The sequence below is a fragment of the Dendropsophus ebraccatus genome, chromosome 4 (genome assembly GCF_027789765.1).
Source record: "Dendropsophus ebraccatus isolate aDenEbr1 chromosome 4, aDenEbr1.pat, whole genome shotgun sequence".
NCBI classification, from domain to species: domain Eukaryota; kingdom Metazoa; phylum Chordata; class Amphibia; order Anura; family Hylidae; genus Dendropsophus; species Dendropsophus ebraccatus.
Window position 1 is genome coordinate 17,724,576 of NC_091457.1, and position 19,151 is coordinate 17,743,726.

At 42.0% G+C, this 19,151-nt stretch overlaps 1 protein-coding gene across 1 annotated transcript; it reads right to left on the reverse strand.

Annotated features, from left to right (window-relative positions):
- Positions 1–14,145: 14,145 nt before the first annotated feature.
- On the reverse strand, positions 14,146–18,803 carry FADD (Fas associated via death domain). The gene is made up of 2 exons (XM_069968132.1): positions 18,251–18,803; positions 14,146–14,933 (listed from the first exon to the last, which is right to left on the reverse strand). Exons 1-2 carry the CDS (start codon positions 18,552–18,554, stop codon positions 14,650–14,652), a joined length of 588 nt encoding a protein of 195 aa, XP_069824233.1. The 5' UTR covers positions 18,555–18,803; the 3' UTR covers positions 14,146–14,649.
- Positions 18,804–19,151: the final 348 nt, after the last annotated feature.

A 19,151-nucleotide genomic window follows, 5' to 3' on the forward strand; every position in this document is an offset into this window, starting at 1 on the left:
TGGGGAAGAGGGGGCACTTGGTATATCAGATGAAGGGTCATCAAGTCCCATCAGAAGGGACATAACTGCTACATCTACTGAGGAAGGATTACCTCCTACCATAAATCCCAAGGGTCCTACTTGGGCTTGCATCTGACCCATAAATATATTGTCATCTCTATGACTGGGTTTTTGAAGGAAGAATTTCTGTATGTTAAGTTTTCTGATGGCTTTCCTTAAATCCACTTCAAAAGCCACATAGTCAAAATCCTTATTGATACAGAAGTTCAAACCTTTTGAGAGTATGGCCACACAGTCTACGTCTAGATGAATATCTGACAAATTAATTATACGTATGTCTTCTGATTCAGATGTTACTCCCATACATATCCCACCTGTAGAGTGAGTAGCAGCATAATCACCTACCTCCGCCAGGTGACCTGCTTGCGCTTCACTCCTCCTTGCGGATATTTTGGATTTTGAGCGCCCTCTGCCGCGGCGGGTCCTCCGCCTAAAGGGGGAACCCCACCTCTGACCACCTGGCCGGATGGGTTACAGTCCATGGTCTCACTGGAGTCCGACCCAGTATCCGTGGTCCAGAAATCTGATTGTTTTTTTCTGTAGTTTCTTGCCCGTCTATTCCTTCTCTTATTGGCATAATTCATATTCCAGGAAAATATTTTGTTTTGTTCATAATCTTGCTTGTCCCTTACAAATTTATCCTTTTTTCTCTCTTTTGTATCCGCCTGGATAACCGCAATCTTCTTATCCAATTTACTATTGAAGGCCGCGTATTGTGCTTCGGTAAAGCGCGTTTTTAGTTCTGTTTTGCTTTTTAGGAGTTCCACCGTAATGTCTGAGTATTCTTGTTCGGTGCGTTGGAGAACCAATTTGGTAAGGTTTAAAGCGTGTGTCCTATGTAGTTGTTCCCATTTTTCTACAAACGCTTGGTCATCCATGAATTGTGACACATCTTTGAATGTCCGCAACCCTCTCGGTGCTCGTTCATGATCACAGTAAGATTGTAGTGATTTTACTGTCCAAAACAGTTTGGTTTCTTTTTCGGCTAGGGTGAGTACTCTGGATTCCAATGCTCTAGTACTAAGCGTTTGTAGCCAGTCCTTATGTTCACATAGTGTAAAAAACTCCCCCGCGTCCTCTCTGCCCATAGTACTGGTCTCTGGTCCAGCAGTCGGTTGTGTGCCCATATTCACACTGGCGTTACTCCCCGTGTCCATGTCAAGGGCCTCGATAGTAGGTGTGCTCAATCTAAACGTCATATGGATAAACTATAGCTGAGAAACAAAGCTAGATGGCACTACCTAGGCTCCACTTGCGCTGATCACACTTGGGGGTAGCTTGGACCATATGCCGGCGGTGCTCCTGCCTGAATTCACACGTGTAACAGGTAATAGGTAAAGAAAAACGCAGGGCACTCACCGTTAGTTGCTATTCAGACCATCCAATTTATTTTGGTATGCAGGGGTTGCGGGGGAGACAGGAATGGGTGACCGCAGTTTCGCGGCGTGTGCCGCTTTGACGAACCCTTACGTGACCATGACGTCACTTCCTTTTATGTGCTCAGACAAGGAAAACTTTACGTGCAATAAGGTGAACAATAAACATTCAATGTACATAAAATTAAAAACACATACTATATACACTAAGTAGACATAAGGACTGCATTATTTCATTGGCTACATAATATTTATATCGCTACGGGTATATCGCTACGAGAGGGGGAAAAGTGGCCATGTTTTTGTAGCGCTGGATAACCCCTTTAACATCTATAACAGTTTGCTGGATGCTATACCCAACAGCAGAACCCAATACCCAAAACCTTTGACCCTCCAGCTGTTGCAAAACTACAATTCCCATCATGCCTGGACAGCCAAAGCTTTAGCTTTGGCTGTCCAGGCATGATGGGAATTGTAGTTTTGCAACAACTGGCATGCTGAGGGTTCCCCATCCTGGTCATATATTACATGGAAGGCCATTCATCTGTATGGCCACCAGCCATTCCCCCTGCAGTTGCTCTCCATCCTGACCCATTGCATCTATAGGTAGCCATGTATTTGGGATGGGGCGCTCCTGTACTGGGCAGTGAGATCAGCCATGAGAACAAGTATTGCAGTGTACTAAAAGGCAGCTCCAGTAATAGATCTTCATGGCACATGTTCAAGGATTTCATATTACATACAGGCTTTTGTTATGCAGTAGTCATGGGAGCTAAACTGACTTTTCCTGGCAAATCCAGATCCTTTCAGCTTTACTGAAGCTAAAACCTGCAGAGAACTGACAGCTAACCCCAAGTCTTATCCGAAAACAGGCCAGAGCACTATAAAAGGGTCCTGAAATATCACCTTAAAGGGTTTGTCCAGTTAAAATCTTTTTCTTTCAAATCAACTGGTTTCAGAACGTTATATAGATTTGTAATTTGCTTCTATTTAAAAATTTCCAGTCTTCTAGTACTTATCAGCTGCTGTATGTCCTGCAGGAAGTGGTGTATTCTCTCCAGTCTGACACAGTGCTCTCTGCTGCCACCTCTGTCCGTGTCAGGAACTGTCCAGAGCAGTAGAGGTTTTCTGGTTCAATATTTTTATTGAAGTTTTTCAAAAGACAAAATAAAACATGCGTATATATATATATATATTTTTTTTTTATTTTTTTTATTTTTTAAACGCAGATACATAAGTCAGTACAATGCTATGCATATGCCTGTCAACAAGATTTCAGGTATACATTATGCAGCAAGAGAGGTTTTCGATGAGGATTTGCTGATGCTCTGGACAGTTCCTGACATGGACAGAAGTGGCAGCAGAGAGCACTGTGTCAGACTGGAAATAATACACCACTTCCTGCAAGACATACAGCAGCTGATAAGTACTGGATGACTGGAGATTTTTAAATAGAATTAAATTACAAATCTATATAATTTTCTGAGACCAGTTGATCTGAAAGAAAAAGATTTTCACTGGCGTACCCCTTTATACCAATGTACTTTGACCTCAGCAGAGGGTCCTTCCTCTATCTGTACAGAACATGATGTACACATCCTCTTTACATTGTAATCTTTGTTGTTGTTACCCTCGTACATCATCCATAAGAACTAATGGTTATGAAGAACTCATCACCCTAGCTGGGATTGGTTGCTGCTGGACTGTCTTCTTCTCCATGTATCTATAGGGTTACCCACTAGTGAGAGTCCTGGGGATCTCTCTGTTACTGCAGGTAGATAGAAGGAATGTGCAGTATGTGGAATTCCAGGAACGCCTCTCCAGGGAGCGCACAGCTGTCTTCTCATACACTTGTAGCCGTCTGATTCCTGGAAGACAATGCTGTCCCTGTGACCGCTCTCACTAAAGTCTTCCAAGAGTCGTCAAACCCAATGTCACTAAGGGTCCCATTACACGGAGCGATTTTTTAACGATTAACGGCTAACGATAAACGATCGCAAATGAGATCGTTTATCGTTAACCTGAAATCGTTCACCATATTACACAGAACGATGGTCGTTAGTTACGATCGTTACTACGATTGTTATTGCGATCGTTACTACGATTGTTATTGCGATCGTTACTACGATTGTTATTGCGATCGTTACTACGATTGTTATTGCGATCGTTACTACGATTGTTATTGCGATCGTTACTACGATTCTTATTGCGATCGTTACTACGATTGTTATTGCGATCGTTACTACGATTCTTATTGCGATCGTTACTACGATTGTTATTGCGATCGTTACTATGATAGTTATTGCGATCGTTACTATGATTGTTATTGCGATCGTTACTATAATTGTTATTGCGATCGTTACTACGATTGTTATTGCGATCGTTACTACGATTCTTATTGCGATCATTACTACGATTCTTATTGCGATCGTTACTACGATTGTTATTGCGATCGTTACTACGATTGTTATTGCGATAGTTACTATGATTGTTATTGCGATCGTTACTATGATTGTTATTGCGATCGTTACTACGATTGTTATTGCGATCGTTACTATGATTCTTATTGCGATCGTTACTACGATTTATTGCGATCGTTACTATGATTGTTATTGCGATCGTTACTAAGATTCTTATTGAGATCGTTACTACGATTGTTATTGCGATCGTTACTACGATTCTTATTGCGATCGTTACTACGATTCTTATTGCGATCGTTACTACGATTCTTATTGCGATCGTTACTACGATTCTTATTGCGATCGTTACTACGATTGTTATTGCGATCGTTACTACGATTGTTATTGCGATCGTTACTACGATTGTTATTGCGATCGTTACTACGATTGTTATTGCGATCGTTACTATGATTGTTATTGCGATCGTTACTACGATTGTTATTGCGATCGTTACTATGATTCTTATTGCGATCGTTACTACGATTGTTATTGCGATCGTTACTACGATTGTTATTGCGATTGTTACTATGATTGTTATTGCGATCGTTACTACGATTGTTATTGCGATCGTTACTAAGATTCTTATTGAGATCGTTACTACGATTGTTATTGCGATCGTTACTACGATTGTTATTGCGATCGTTACTACGATTGTTATTGCGATCGTTACTACGATTCTTATTGCGATCGTTACTACGATTCTTATTGCGATCGTTACTACGATTCTTATTGCGATCGTTACTAAGATTCTTATTGCGATCGTTACTACGATTGTTATTGCGATCGTTACTACGATTGTTATTGCGATCGTTACTACGATTCTTATTGCGATCGTTACTACGATTGTTATTGCGATCGTTACTACGATTGTTATTGCGATCGTTACTACGATTCTTATTGCGATCGTTACTACGATTGTTATTGCGATCGTTACTACGATTGTTATTGCGATCGTTACTACGATTGTTATTGCGATCGTTACTACGATTCTTATTGCGATCGTTACTATGATTGTTATTGCGATCGTTACTACGATTGTTATTGCGATCGTTACTACGATTGTTATTGCGATCGTTACTACGATTGTTATTGCGATCGTTACTATGATCGTTTACTCCATCTGTTCCCAGCAAAACAATGAACAATGTGCAATTTACACAGAGCGATAATTCGCCCAATCGATCGTTTAACGATTATGAAGCAACAATTTTTTTTTTAATTAAAATCAGCGTTTAGACGAATAAATTGTTAGAAAATTTGTAAGAAAAATCATTATTGTGATCGTTTTTAAGATGGCTTAAGCCCATGTTTCACATAAGGTGAATCTTTGAAAGACAAAGCGATCTGCGAATTTTTAGCGAACGACTATTTGAGAACATGTTGAAAGATCAAAATGAACGATTTCTCACTCGTCGCTTGATCGTTTGCTGTGTTTACAAGGAACGATTATCGCTCAAATGCGATCGTTATTGCGAAAATTCGAACGATAATCGTTTTGTGTAAACGCAGCATTACACTGAACGATTAGTGAACAAGTGCGGAACTTAAGCGAACGAATGTGGAATTACAGCGCACGATTAGCAAACAATGAACGATAATTTTAGGTTCAGATCTAAATCAACGATCAACGACATACAGAACGATTATCGTTTAAATTCGAACGATTTTACGATGTTTTGCACGATAATCGTCCCGTGTAATAGGACCCTTATGGTGCATTTACACGGAACGATTATTGTTCGAATTTTTGCAATAACGATCCCATTTGAGTGATAATCGTGTAAACACAGCGAACGATCAAGCGATGAGCGAGAAATCGTTCATTTTGATCTTTCAGCATGTTCTCAAATCGTCGTTGGTCGTTTGCTAAAAAATTGCAGATCGCTTTGTGTAAACAGTCTTAAAGATTCACCCTATGTGTGAGATGGGCTTAAGCGATTTTAAAAACGATCGCAATAACGATTTTTCAAACAATTTTTCTAACCAATTTTCTAACGATTTTTCCAACGATTTATTTGTCTAAACGCTGATCGTTATAAAAACCAAATTGTTGCTTCAAAATAGTTAAGCGATCGATTGGGCGAATTATCGCTCCGTGTAAACGAACCATTAGTCTGGAAGGTACAGATAAATAAGGACAAAGAATTTTGCAAACGACACCTGACAAATAAAGGCCGTCTATTGTCTTCTATGTCCATGAGTAAAGCTGTAAAGCATGTCACTTAATGCTGTTAAACCAGCTTAGACAAGATGGCCGCCCCCTGTAACAATGTACAAATAGTGAGATAAAAAAAGAAAATACAAAGATTAGAATAAAAGAACAAGTTTTAGCCTCTGATTCTACTCAGTAAAAGAAAATTTAGGTGACACATTCCCTTTAATTTTCAGGGCAATAGAATGAAAACCAGAGACCTCATCTGCATCACTCTTACTTCATATATAGATCTATCTGTAATCAGTGATAAATAATACGGTATTAATATTGATACGAGGTCTCGGTTGCGATCGCATTGTTTGTTATTGTGTTTGGAGACGTCTGGATGTGACAGTGAGTGACATGTTTGTTGCATTGGTGATGTCACCGTCAGTACAATCACAGGGTATGTCAGGACGCGTCTGACGGCTCCCGTCTCCTGCTTATTACCATTAATTACCCTCTATTTTTATGGAATCAGTGTGATTGCCGCTCCTCCCCCATGATCAGAGATGAGGAAGACTTCTACATATCAGCAGCTATATACAAGCCGCACCAATCTCCTACCAATTACATCATAGGTTATATATACAGCTCCTAAAGTGCCCGTCACACAGCTTTCCCTGAAGCCTGAATGACAACTCTTACTGACTACATAGAGGAATCATACATCACTTAAAGGGGTATTCCCACATGAAGGTTTCCTTTAGCCACAGGATAGGAAATAATAAGCTGATCAGTGGGGGTCTGACCATAGGGACCGCCACTCGTAACGAGCGCTCAAAGTCACCGTGCAGCAGCACTGACAGAGAGAGAGCCATTGGCTCCCTCCCTGTCAGTCACTCTTGTGGCTGCAGCGGTCAAGCCACAAGCCACCAAGGGGAAGAAGAGGGGAAGAGAAGAGGAGATGCGTGGACCCAGATGAGTATAAGTGTTTGGTTTTTTTTTATGTTATATGCTATATGGGAGGGGGAGCACAGGGGTGCTAAATAATACTGGGGAGCACAAAACGGGGGTCTATATACTACTGGTGGAGTGCACAAGAGGGCTATATGGGAGGGGGAGCACAGGGGGCTATATACTACTGGGAGCACAAACGGGGGTCTATATACTACTGGGGGAGTGCACAGGGGTTCTATATATTACTGGGGAGCACAAAGCGGGGGTCTATATACTACTGGGGGAGCCCACGGGGGGCTATATACTTCTGGGGGAGTGCACAGGGGGCCTATATACTACTGGGGAGCACACAGGGGGCTATATACTACTGGGGAGCGCACAGGGGTGCTATATACTACTGGGAGAGTGCACAGGGGGGCTATATACTACTGGAGGAGCAGACAGGGGGACTATATACTACTGGGGAGTGCACAGGGGGGCTATATACTAATTGGGGAGCGCACAGGGGGGCTATATACTACTGGAAAAGCGCACAGGGGGCTATATACTACTGGGGAGTGAACAGGGACTAAATGCTACTAAGGGAGTGCACAGGGGGACTATATACTACTGGGGGAGCACACAGGGGTCTATATACTACTGGGGGAGCACACAGGGGTCTATATACTACTGGGGGAGCACCCAGGGTGCTATATAGTACTGGGGGCAGTCACCCCCTTTGTACCTCAGAGCTTTAATTCTGTATGTAAATAGTTCAACATTTGTGAACAGTTTACAAAACATGTTTATTACTGATGTTCAGCTCGGACCTTCATCTGACATCTAAGTCGACCTTCACTTAAAGTTGTTGAGTACCCCTGCTCTATAGCTATCCCTCTATCCTTGCACCCTCTGTAGCTATCTCTCTATCCCTGCACCCTCTGTAGCTATCCCTCTATCCCTGCACTCTCTCTAGCTATCCCTGCACCCTCTCTAGCTATCCCTCTATCCTTGCACCCTCTCTAGCTATCCCTCTATCCTTGCACTCTCTCTAGCTATCCCACTATCCTTGCAGCCTCTGTAGCTATCCCACTATCCTTGCACCCTTTGTAGCTATCCCACTATCCTTGCACCCTTTGTAGCTATCCCACTATCATTGAACCCTCTGTAGCTATCCCTCTATCCCTGCGCCCTCTGTAGCTATCCCTCTATCCTTGCACCCTCTGTAGCTATCCCTCTATCCTTGCACCCTCTGTAGCTATCCCTCTATCCCTGCACCCTCTGTAGCTATCCCTCTATCCCTGCACCCTCTGTAGCTATCCCTCTATCCCTGCACCCTCTGTAGCTATCCCTCTATCCCTGCACCCTCTGTAGCTATCCCTCTATCCTTGCAACCTCTGTAGCTATCCCTCTATCCCTGCACCCTCTCTAGCTATCCCTGCACCCTCTGTAGCTATCCCTCTATCCCTGCACCCTCTCTAGCTATCCCTGCACCCTCTGTAGCTATCCCTCTATCCCTGCACCCTCTCTAGCTATCCCTGCACCCTCTGTAGCTATCCCTCTATCCCTGCACCCTCTCTAGCTATCCCTGCACCCTCTGTAGCTATCCCTCTATCCCTGAACCCTCTCTAGCTATCCCTCTATCCCTGCACCCTCTCTAGCTACCTATCCCTCTATCCCTGCACCCACTCTAGCTATCCCTCTATCCCTGCACCCACTCTAGCTATCCCTCTATCCCTGCACCCTCTCTAGCTATCCCTCTATCCCTGCACCCTCTCTAGCTACCTATCGCTCTATCCCTGCACCCTCTCTAGCTATCCCTCTATCCCTGCACCCTCTCTAGCTATCCCTCTATCCCTGCACCCTCTCTAGCTATCCCTCTATCCCTGCACCCTCTCTAGCTATCCCTCTATCCCTGCACCCTCTCTAGCTATCCCTCTATCCCTGCACCCTCTCTAGCTATCCCTCTATCCCTGCACCCTCTCTAGCTTACCCTGCACCCTCTCTAGCTATCCCTCTATCCCTGCACCCTCTCTAGCTATCCCTCTATCCCTGCACCCTCTCTAGCTATCCCTCTATCCCTGCACCCTCTCTAGCTTACCCTGCACCCTCTCTAGCTATCCCTCTATCCCTGCACCCTCTCTAGCTATCCCTCTATCCCTGCACCCTCTCTAGCTATCCCTCTATCCCTGCACCCTCTCTAGCTATCCCTCTATCCCTGCACCCTCTCTAGCTTACCCTGCACCCTCTCTAGCTATCCCTCTATCCCTGCACCCTCTCTAGCTAACCCTCTATCCCTGCACCCTCTCTAGCTACCTATCCCTCTATCCCTGCACCCTCTCTAGCTTACCCTGCACCCTCTCTAGCTATCCCTTGTCTATGAAGCCTGAGCTATTCTGGCGGAGAAGCGTGATGTTTCTCTGGTGCAGTAATACGGCTCACGCGCTCCTCAACAATAGAAAACAGCTGTGTTACCGTATATTAGAGAGGGGTCAGGTTCCCACAATGCTTTGCACATGCTGATTTCACTGAATGTGTGAGCTTGGCTGTAAAACTGCTATTTTTGGCCAGTTTTGACTTCTAGGCACTCGGCCAAATATGAATCAGATATGGCGGCTGAAAATAGCATAAATCACAGCAAATGTGCAGCATCATGCGAGCGGACGCCTTCCACTGCTTTGTATGTCGTCCATGGGGGTCAAGGCCAAGTCCTGGAGCGGGGCATGAACCGTAGTTCGCGGGGGCTGGCGTCTCTCTATTGTAATTTGTTCCTTTGCTATAATTTTCTATGGAAAACTTCCAGATTTTTTTTCTCAGTGTTGGATCTGTGCACCTGGAACAGTTAGTGGATTGATGTGATAAACAGGCGTAATATTACAGGTTAGGCTATATATATATTTTTTCTTTTGTTGCAAAAACAGCGCCACCACTGTCCTCAGGTAGTGTGTATTATTACACCTTCACTTCAATGGAACTAAGCTGCAATACCACACCCAAACTGAGTGGCGCTGTTTCCAGAAGAAAAGCAGCCATGTTTTTTTCTAATCCTGGATAACTCCCTATTACAGATGAGCACGCTTGGGTTAGTCCGAACCAGAAGGCACGGCATTTGATTACCGGTGGCTGAAGAAGTTGGATACAGTCTTAGGAAGTACTGGAAAACATGGATACAACCATAAGCCTATATCCATGTTTTCCAGGACTCCCTAGGGCTGCATCCAACTTCTTCAGAGAGTGTTCATATCTACTGGTAACCCAATCAGAGCCCTGCTGGAACTCAAGGGGTTACACAACCGGGATTACAAGTTCCTCCGATTCTGTCCATACTAAGGGGGATGCCCAAGATCCCGAGCTGTAAGGGAAGGAGCATCCAGAAATCTACAAACACCTTTCAATAACAGCTATGCCATACCACCATAAAAGGACAGCCTGAAGGGGTTAAACTATGATTTTTTTCTTTGTATGTCATTGCTGTGTATTACAGAAAAGGATATAGACATGGGTAACATTAGTGACATCTTGAGGCTAAACCAGGTATTACACGCCACTTAATCTGATGACTATACTATATGTCCAGCAGCTGATTTTTTTCTTTTAAAATATATATTATAAAACGATAGCTCCATTATAACATCAGTGTTGGTACTATTTTTCCTGTTAAAATAAAGGGCACCTTAAGGGAGCCCAGTAGACCACATTATAGCTCAGTGGGGTCTTTTGGATGCGGAAGATGATGTTCCTTATTCACCAAAAAAATGTTTTTCTTTCAAATCAAATGTTGCCAGAAAGTGCCAGAGATTTGTATTTTACTTCTATAAAAATTTCTCAAGTCTTCTAGTAATTATCAGCTGCTGTATGTCCTGCAGGAAGTAGTGTATTCTTTCCAGTCTAGAGAGCAGAAGAGGTTTACTCTGGGGATTTGTTGCTGCTCTGGACAGTTCCTGACATGGACAGAGATGGCAGCAGAGCACACTGGAAAGAATACACCACTTCCTGCAGGACATACAGCAACTAATAAGTACTTGAAGATTTGAGATTTTTTTTTAATAGAGGTAAATTACAAATCTCTGACACTTTCAGGCACCAGTTGTTTTGAAAGGATTTTTTTTTTGTGAACAACCCCTTTAAGTTAGTTATACTGAAGTGAGAATAAAAATTTGTGTATATCTAATACTTTATTTATATAGCACCAACATAATCTGTAGCAATGTACAAACAATCTATATCTCACACCAGTCCCTGTCTCTTGTGGAGCGCTTTATTTTTTAGGCCTTAGGGCCCTATTACACAGGACGATTATCGTGTGAAAAATCATTATATCATTCGAATTTAAATGATAATCGTTCTGTGTAATTGCAGGCAACGATCGGAAAATCGTTCGTATGTCGTTGATTTATGCTGCGTTTACACGTAACGATTATCGTGCGAATTTGCGCGATAACGGTCGAATTGGAACGATAATCGTACGTGTAAACGCAGCGAACGATCGAACGACGCACGATAAATCGTACATCGTGATCTTTCATCGGGTCAGCAAATCGTCTTTCATCGTACGCAAAAAATTCGCAAATCGTTCCGTGTGAACAGTCGTTCGCCGATTTAACCAATGTGTGAGATAGGCATAAACGATCGCAAAACGATCGCAGTGCGAATTTTCGTACGATATATCGTACCGTCTAAACGCTGATCGTTATAAAAAAAAAAATCGTAAATCCGACATCGCTAATCGTACGATCGGGCCAATAATCGTTACGTGTAAACTCAGCATTAGATCTGAACCTAAAATTATCGTTAATCATTCGCTGTAATTCCACGTTCGTTCGCTCAAGTTCCGCATTTTTTCACTAATCGTTCAGTGTTATTGCACATTGTTCATTGTTTTCCTGAGATCAGAAGGAAGAAACGATCGCAAAAATGATCGCAATAGCGATCGTAATAACAATCGTACCTAACGATTATTGTTCTGTGTAATGCTGCGTTTACACGGAACGACTATCGTTCGAATTTTCACAATAACGATCGCATTTCAGCGATAATCGTTCCGTGTAAACACAGCAAACGATCAAGCGACAAGCGAGAAATCGTTGATTTTGGTCTTTCAGCAAGTTCTCAAATCATCGTTCGTTGTTCGCTAAAAATTCGCAGATCGCTTTGTGTAAACAGTTTTTTACAGATTCACCCTATGTGTGAGATGGGCTTAAGCGATCTTAAAAACGATCACAATAATGATTTTTCTTACGAACTTTCTAAGAATTTTTATAATATTTTATTTGTCTGATGCTGCGTTTACTCGGAGCGATAATTCGCCCGATCGTACGATTAACCATTTCGAAGTAACGATTTTTTTCTATAGCGATCAGCGTTTAGACAGAACGATATATCGTACAGAAAAATCGTTTTGCGATCGCTTAAGCCTATCTTGCACATAGGTTAAATCGGTGAACGACTGTTTACACGGAACGATCTGCGATTTTTTTGTGAACGACGATTTAAGGACATGTTGTAAGATCAAAATGAACGATTTCTCGCTCGTTGTTTGATAGTACGATTATCGTTCGAATTCGCTGATTGTTATAAAAACCAAATTGTTGCTTCAAAATCGTTAAACGATCGATTTTACGAATTATCGCTTCGTGTAAACGCAGCATAATATGGTGAACGATTTCAGGTTAATGATAAACAATCTGGTTTGCGATCGTTTATCGTTAGTCGTTAAAAATCGCTCCGTGTAATAGGACCCTTAGGGGCCTATTCCACGGGACAATTATCGTTCCCATAATCGTTAACGATAAACGATCCAAAAGACCGCTATTGCGAACGGCCTGAAGTCGTTCACCCATTTACATGGAAAGATAAATGTTACTTATGATCGTTCTTGCGGTCGTCTTGTTGTCGCTATTGCGTTCGTCACTACTGTGAACGAATGAACGACTTCTTATTCAATGCGAACGAGCAACGATAAAAATAGGTCCAGGTCTTATTAAACGATCAACGATTTCTCGCTTAGTCGTTAACTGCTATTCAAACGATTGATTATCGTTTAGTTTCGAACAATTTAACGATAATCTGAACGATAATCGTCCAGTGGAATAGGGCCCTTAGGGTGTCATCCACACAGTCCCAGTCCATCCAGGAATTCATGGCTGGGTCACAGGAGGCCACATCTGCAGCCAAGCCGTCCACTTATATAGTAGACCAGGACAACACTCACTTAGTGACATCCATCTGGATCTATATGGCACAAGTACGAGACCTGAGCCTGTTGCATACATGGTGGATACAGCCCCGTTATATAGCTGACTCCTAACTGCAGCTGCTTGGAGCAGAGATATTTCTGATCACAGCCATTTTGCCCCTCAGATGCTGCGGTTTAAAGCAACTGTGGCATCTAGAATGAGGACAGGGCTCCCTCTGTCCTTTGAGCAGCCATCCTGCAATGTAATCACAAGATGCCGAGGAGCGTCTCATGGCAGCCGGGGACCTCCTTACTACTCACATTAGGTGTAGGTGTATAGCAGAGGCTGGTGAACCTTGGCTCTCCGGCTGTTGCAAAACTACAACTCCCATCATGCCTGGACAGCCAAAGCTTTAGCTTTGGCTGTCCAGGCATGATGGGGGTTGTAGTTTTGCAACAGCCGGAGAGCCAAGGTTCCCTACCCCTGGTGTAGGGTGTAATAGAATGATATTAAAAGCACAATGCACTGTAAAGGCCCTATTATATAGAGCGATAATCTGCAGTGAGGACGATTCCGTGTAATAAAGACAACGATCAGCCGAAGACAACGATCATCCGCTGATCGCGTCTTTAGGTCCAGACCTAAAATCAGGCGGCTGATCAATGAGTTAAGAAAATAATAAAGTTCATACATTACCTCTCCATGCTCCCTGGTATTCTCTTCGCTTCTGCCAGCACCCCGCAGCAACTCCAGAGTCGCTCTATGAAGTCACAGACCGCTCAGCCAATCAAAGGCTGGAATGGGACCACCATGGCCAGTGATTGGCTGAGCAGCCTGTCACTTTATAGAGTAGCTTTGATGTTGCCCCGGCGGCTGTGAGGATCGGGAGAGAAGACAGGAAGACACCAGGGAGCATGGACAGGTATGTATATACTTTATATACAGCCCTTAGTGAGACTGTGTATGGTATTCAAGTGGGCAAAAAGAGAACAAATAGTCAATAAAGTTTTTTCTTGTTTTCAAAAATTTATTTGAACATAAAATAATTGGTATTAGCCGTGTCTGCAAAAGACGTCACATTATGTATCCAGCACATTGATCTCCACTCCCCAATTGCCTGTAATAAAAAGTCTAATGTACCCAGAATGGTTCTCAGCACGTCAGGGATAGTATTGGCACCATAGGGTTAATGTCCTTCATTAGACTTTTAGATCCATAATTGTTGTGACTTGATCAGTGATGCCGCATAGGCCGCATTGATCAGACTATGCCGCATAGGTTTACACAGAGAACATTGATCTCAGCCCATATGCTGTGGGCGCCCCCTAATGGCAGCTGCAGAATGAAAAATCATGCAACAATACACAATCCAGTGTTCCACAGCCTGTGTTTCTCCAGCAGTTGCAGAACTACAACTCCCATCATGTCCTGACAAGTTATGAAACTGTCAGAGAGTCACAGGATGGGGAACATCAGCCTAGTCAGGTGAGAAGTGGTCACCGCACCTATGAGGAGCCATGGCTGAGGTTGATGGCCTCCGTCAGTCTCTCTGACACCAGTCGCATTCGGCAGTTTTCTAGGGCCTGTACCAGGGCTGATATAGTGGCGCCATCTTTCCTCTTCTTCCGCCACTCGTTCAGGCACTGCCGGAGTTGTTCCTGCAGGTTGTTGGGGTTCGCATAAATAACACGATCTACCGTTGGCTCCGGAACCCCAAGTGTCCGGATCAGCTTCTTCCAGTCCTTCCCCACGTTATCACATATGATGTCAAAGGCCTGGTCCAGGTGATCTGTGCAACGAGAAGGGAAGAAGCACATGGAGCGAGGATAGATCACTGTACCTGATAAACCCTTGGTTTAGAACTATGGCCGTTGCGGCAGACGTTATGTACTTGCTAGTTGTTGTCATGTTTGTATTTCACTGGTGTAAACATGGTTGGATTCTGTAAGGTCTAATTGATCACATTCTAAGGCCCTGCAACTTCTGGAGTGAAATCTACCAGCACCTTAACAGTTAACTCCTTACCTGACCAGTGATTGACAGCCTTATCCTCCTGTCTTAGGGTAGATTCACACTACGGAACCCGAGTGGAGAATTTCTGACGGACTCCGTAGCTCATACCCTCTCCGCCGGCTCCATAGACACCATTCTATGGGCGTCCCGATTCCGCTATCCACCTAAAGAATTGACATGTTAATTCTTTTGGCGGAATGCAGAATCTGTCCGTGCATAGAATGGTGTCTATGGTGCGGGCGGAGAGGCGTGCGGTCGTGAATAGGTACGAGCTGCGGAATCCATCGGAAATTCTCCGCTCAGGTTCCGTAATGTGAACCTACCCATATGGTCCATTTACACAGAAAGACAGATATCTGACAGATTATCTGCCAAAGATTTGAAGCCAAAGCTAGAAACAGACTATAAACAGAAATCAGGTCATAAAGGAAAGCCTGAGATTTCTCCTCTTTTCAAATCCATTCCTGGCTTTGGCTTCAAATCTTATTTAGATAATCTGTCACATAATCTGTGTAAATGAGCCCTTAGTTCTTGTCTGTCTGCCACAATCTTGTTTGAGACTGGGGCCTTGATTCCTTTTAGACCAGGCATGAGAAACCTGTGGCCCTCCAGCTGTTGCAAAACTACAATTCCCAGCATGCCTTGACAGCCAAAGGATGCGTCTTTTAGTATCTGACTCGTTGTTTGACCCTCACTTGCTGACCATCTGCCATGTCTGTCTTGTAATTGCCTCATATTTGTGAGGGCTGCAATTGTAGATAGATAGTTTATAGATAGATGATAGATAGATAGATAGATAGATAGATAATTGATAGATAGATAGATAAATAATAGACAGATAGATAATAGATAGATAGATAGATAGATAGATAGATAGATAGGAGATAGATAGATAGATAGATAGATAGATAGATAGATAGATAGATAGATAGATAGATAGGAGATAGATAGATAGATAGATAGATAGGAGATAGGAGATAGATAGATAGATAGATAGATAGATAGATATATAGGAGATAGATAGATAGGAGATAGATAGATAGATAGATAGATAGATAGATAAATAGATAGATAGATAGATAATAGATAATAGATAGGAGATAGATAGATAGGAGATAGATAGATAGATAGATAGATAGATAGATAGATAGATAGGAGATAGATAGATAGATAGATAGATAGATAGATAGATAGATAGATAGGAGATAGATAGATAGATAGATAGATAGATAGATAGATAGATAGGAGATAGATAGATAGATAGATAATAGATAGGAGATAGATAGATAGATAGATAGATAATAGATAGATAGGAGATAGATAGATAGATAAATAGATAGATAATAGATAATAGATAGGAGATAGATAGATAGATAGATAGATAGATAGATAGATAGATAATAGATAGATAGGAGATAGATAGATAGATAGATAGGAGATAGATAGATAGATAGGAGATAGATAGATAGATAGATAGATAGATAGATAGATAGATAGGAGATAGATAGATAGATAGATAGATAGATAGATAGATAGATAATAGATAGATAGGAGATAGATAGATAGATAGATAGGAGATAGATAGATAGATAGGAGATAGATAGATAGATAGATAGATAGATAGATAGATAGGAGATAGATAGATAGATAGATAGATGGATAGATAGGAGATAGATAGATAGATAGATAGATAGATAGATAAATAATAGACAGATAGATAAAAGATAGATAAATAGATAGGAGATAGATAGATAGATAGATAGATAGGAGATAGATAGATAGGAGATAGATAGATAGATAGGAGATAGATAGATAGATAGATAGATGGATAGATAGGAGATAGATAGATAGATAGATAGATAGATAGATAGATAGATAGATGATAGATAGATAGATAGATAGATAGATAGATAGGAGATAGATAGATAGATAGATAGATAGATAGATAGGAAATAGATGGATAGATAGATAGATAGATAGATAGATAGATAGATACATAATAGATAGATAGGAGATAGATAGATAGATAGATAGGAGATAGATAGATAGATAGATAGATAGATAGGAAATAGATAGATAGATAGATAAATAATAGACAGATAGATAGATAGATAGATAGGAGATTGATAGATAGATAGATAGATAGATAGATAGATAGATAGATAGATAGATAGGAGATAGATAGATAGATAGATAGGAAATAGATAGATAGATAGATAAATAATAGACAGATAGATAGATAGATAGATAGATAGATAGATAGATAGATAGGAGATTGATAGATAGATAGATAGATAGATAGATAGATAGATAGATAGAAGATAGATAGATAGATAGATAGATAGATAGATAGATAGATAGGAGATAGATAGATAGATAGATAGATAGGAGATAGATAGATAGATAGGAGATAGATAGATAGATAAATAGATAGATAGATAATAGATAGATAATAGATAGATAGATAATAGATAGATAATAGATAGATAGATAGATAGATAGGAGATAGATAGATAGATAGATAGATAGATAGGAGATAGATAGATAGATAGATAGATAGATAGATAGGAGATAGATAGATAGATAGATAGATAGATAGATAGGAGATAGATAGATAGATAGATAGATAGATAGATAGATAGATAGGAGATAGATAGATAGGAGATAGATAGGAGATAGATAGATAGATAGATAGATAGATAGATAGATAGATAGGTGGCAATCTAGGATGGCAGAATACTTGTGATGCATAAGATTTGTACCTGAAGGAGTTAACACCCCAGAAAATCAGTTCTGGAGTACGGCCTCACACATTGGGAGTATTTTTTATGTATAACTCAGGCTCCTGTGAAGCTATGGAGCGTGATATGTCACACCACAATGTATATGAAAGCAAAACTATATACTGCAGGTGTGCAGTATATACCACCGGGACAAAGGGCAAGCCCGGGCAGTTACTGGGGAGTGGTAGACATGGCCCCACTATAGGACTATACAGATAGGGAGGGTGGTCATCAAGGGCCTGGTCTGAATAACCAGACCCTGACCAATCTATATATAAATATATAAAATTATCCGCCTATAGACATTTACCTCTCTCCCCGTCGTCCGCCCTGGATTGTGGCTCTTGGAAGTTTTCCACTTCTTGTGCCAGATCGGGGCGATTTATCGTATTCAGTAACTCCACCAAAAAGCTGACGTCGTCTTCGGAGATCTCCACCAGCTCCTGCAGGTGCCTGAACAGGTGGATGGGGACGGTGATCGTCTCCAATTTCTTTTTGACTATTTTTTTCTGGCAAAGAAACTTCATGTCGTCCAGTTCTTTATCGGACAATTTATTGGATATTCTTAGCAGCATGGCGGGGAAGGTCTCCACCCCGGCCCGGGTCCTCTGCATATTTGCTTCCCTGCTGGAGGGTTTTCGCTTTCACTTTGTAGAAGTGCTCGGCGCTTCCTATAAGTTCTAGGACTTTAGCGTAATGATCAAAGCAGATCCATAAAGAGATACAATGTAGAATCTACACCATACGGATATGGAGGACTCGAAAAACTATGGTTTCCTGGTTGGTAATGTTCAGTTTTGAAGTTCTTCAGACTCCTCAGAGCAGGAAGTTAGAGAGAAGTTAGTTCTGAGCATGTCCTGTCATTCTCCTCCCAGCCCCCGGAGCTGAACTCCTCCTCGCCTGCTGAAAGCATGCAGCCCATGTACACCCAGTCCTACCACTGTACGTCTCCAGTTCAGTGACACGATTGTTGCGTCACAGCTTTGGCTGTCCAGGCATGATGGGAATTGTAGTTCTGGAACAGTTGGAGGGCCACAGTTTGACACCTGTGCCATATACAATGAATGGAGCAGTGGGTTGTGCATTGTAATGGGAACTGAGATCTCCATAAGAATGTGCTCCAGTGGTTGGACCCCTTGTGCTCAGCTCTTCTGTGGATAGATTCTGGGAATACCCCTTAAGGGTACATTCACACTTACCAGATCTGCTGC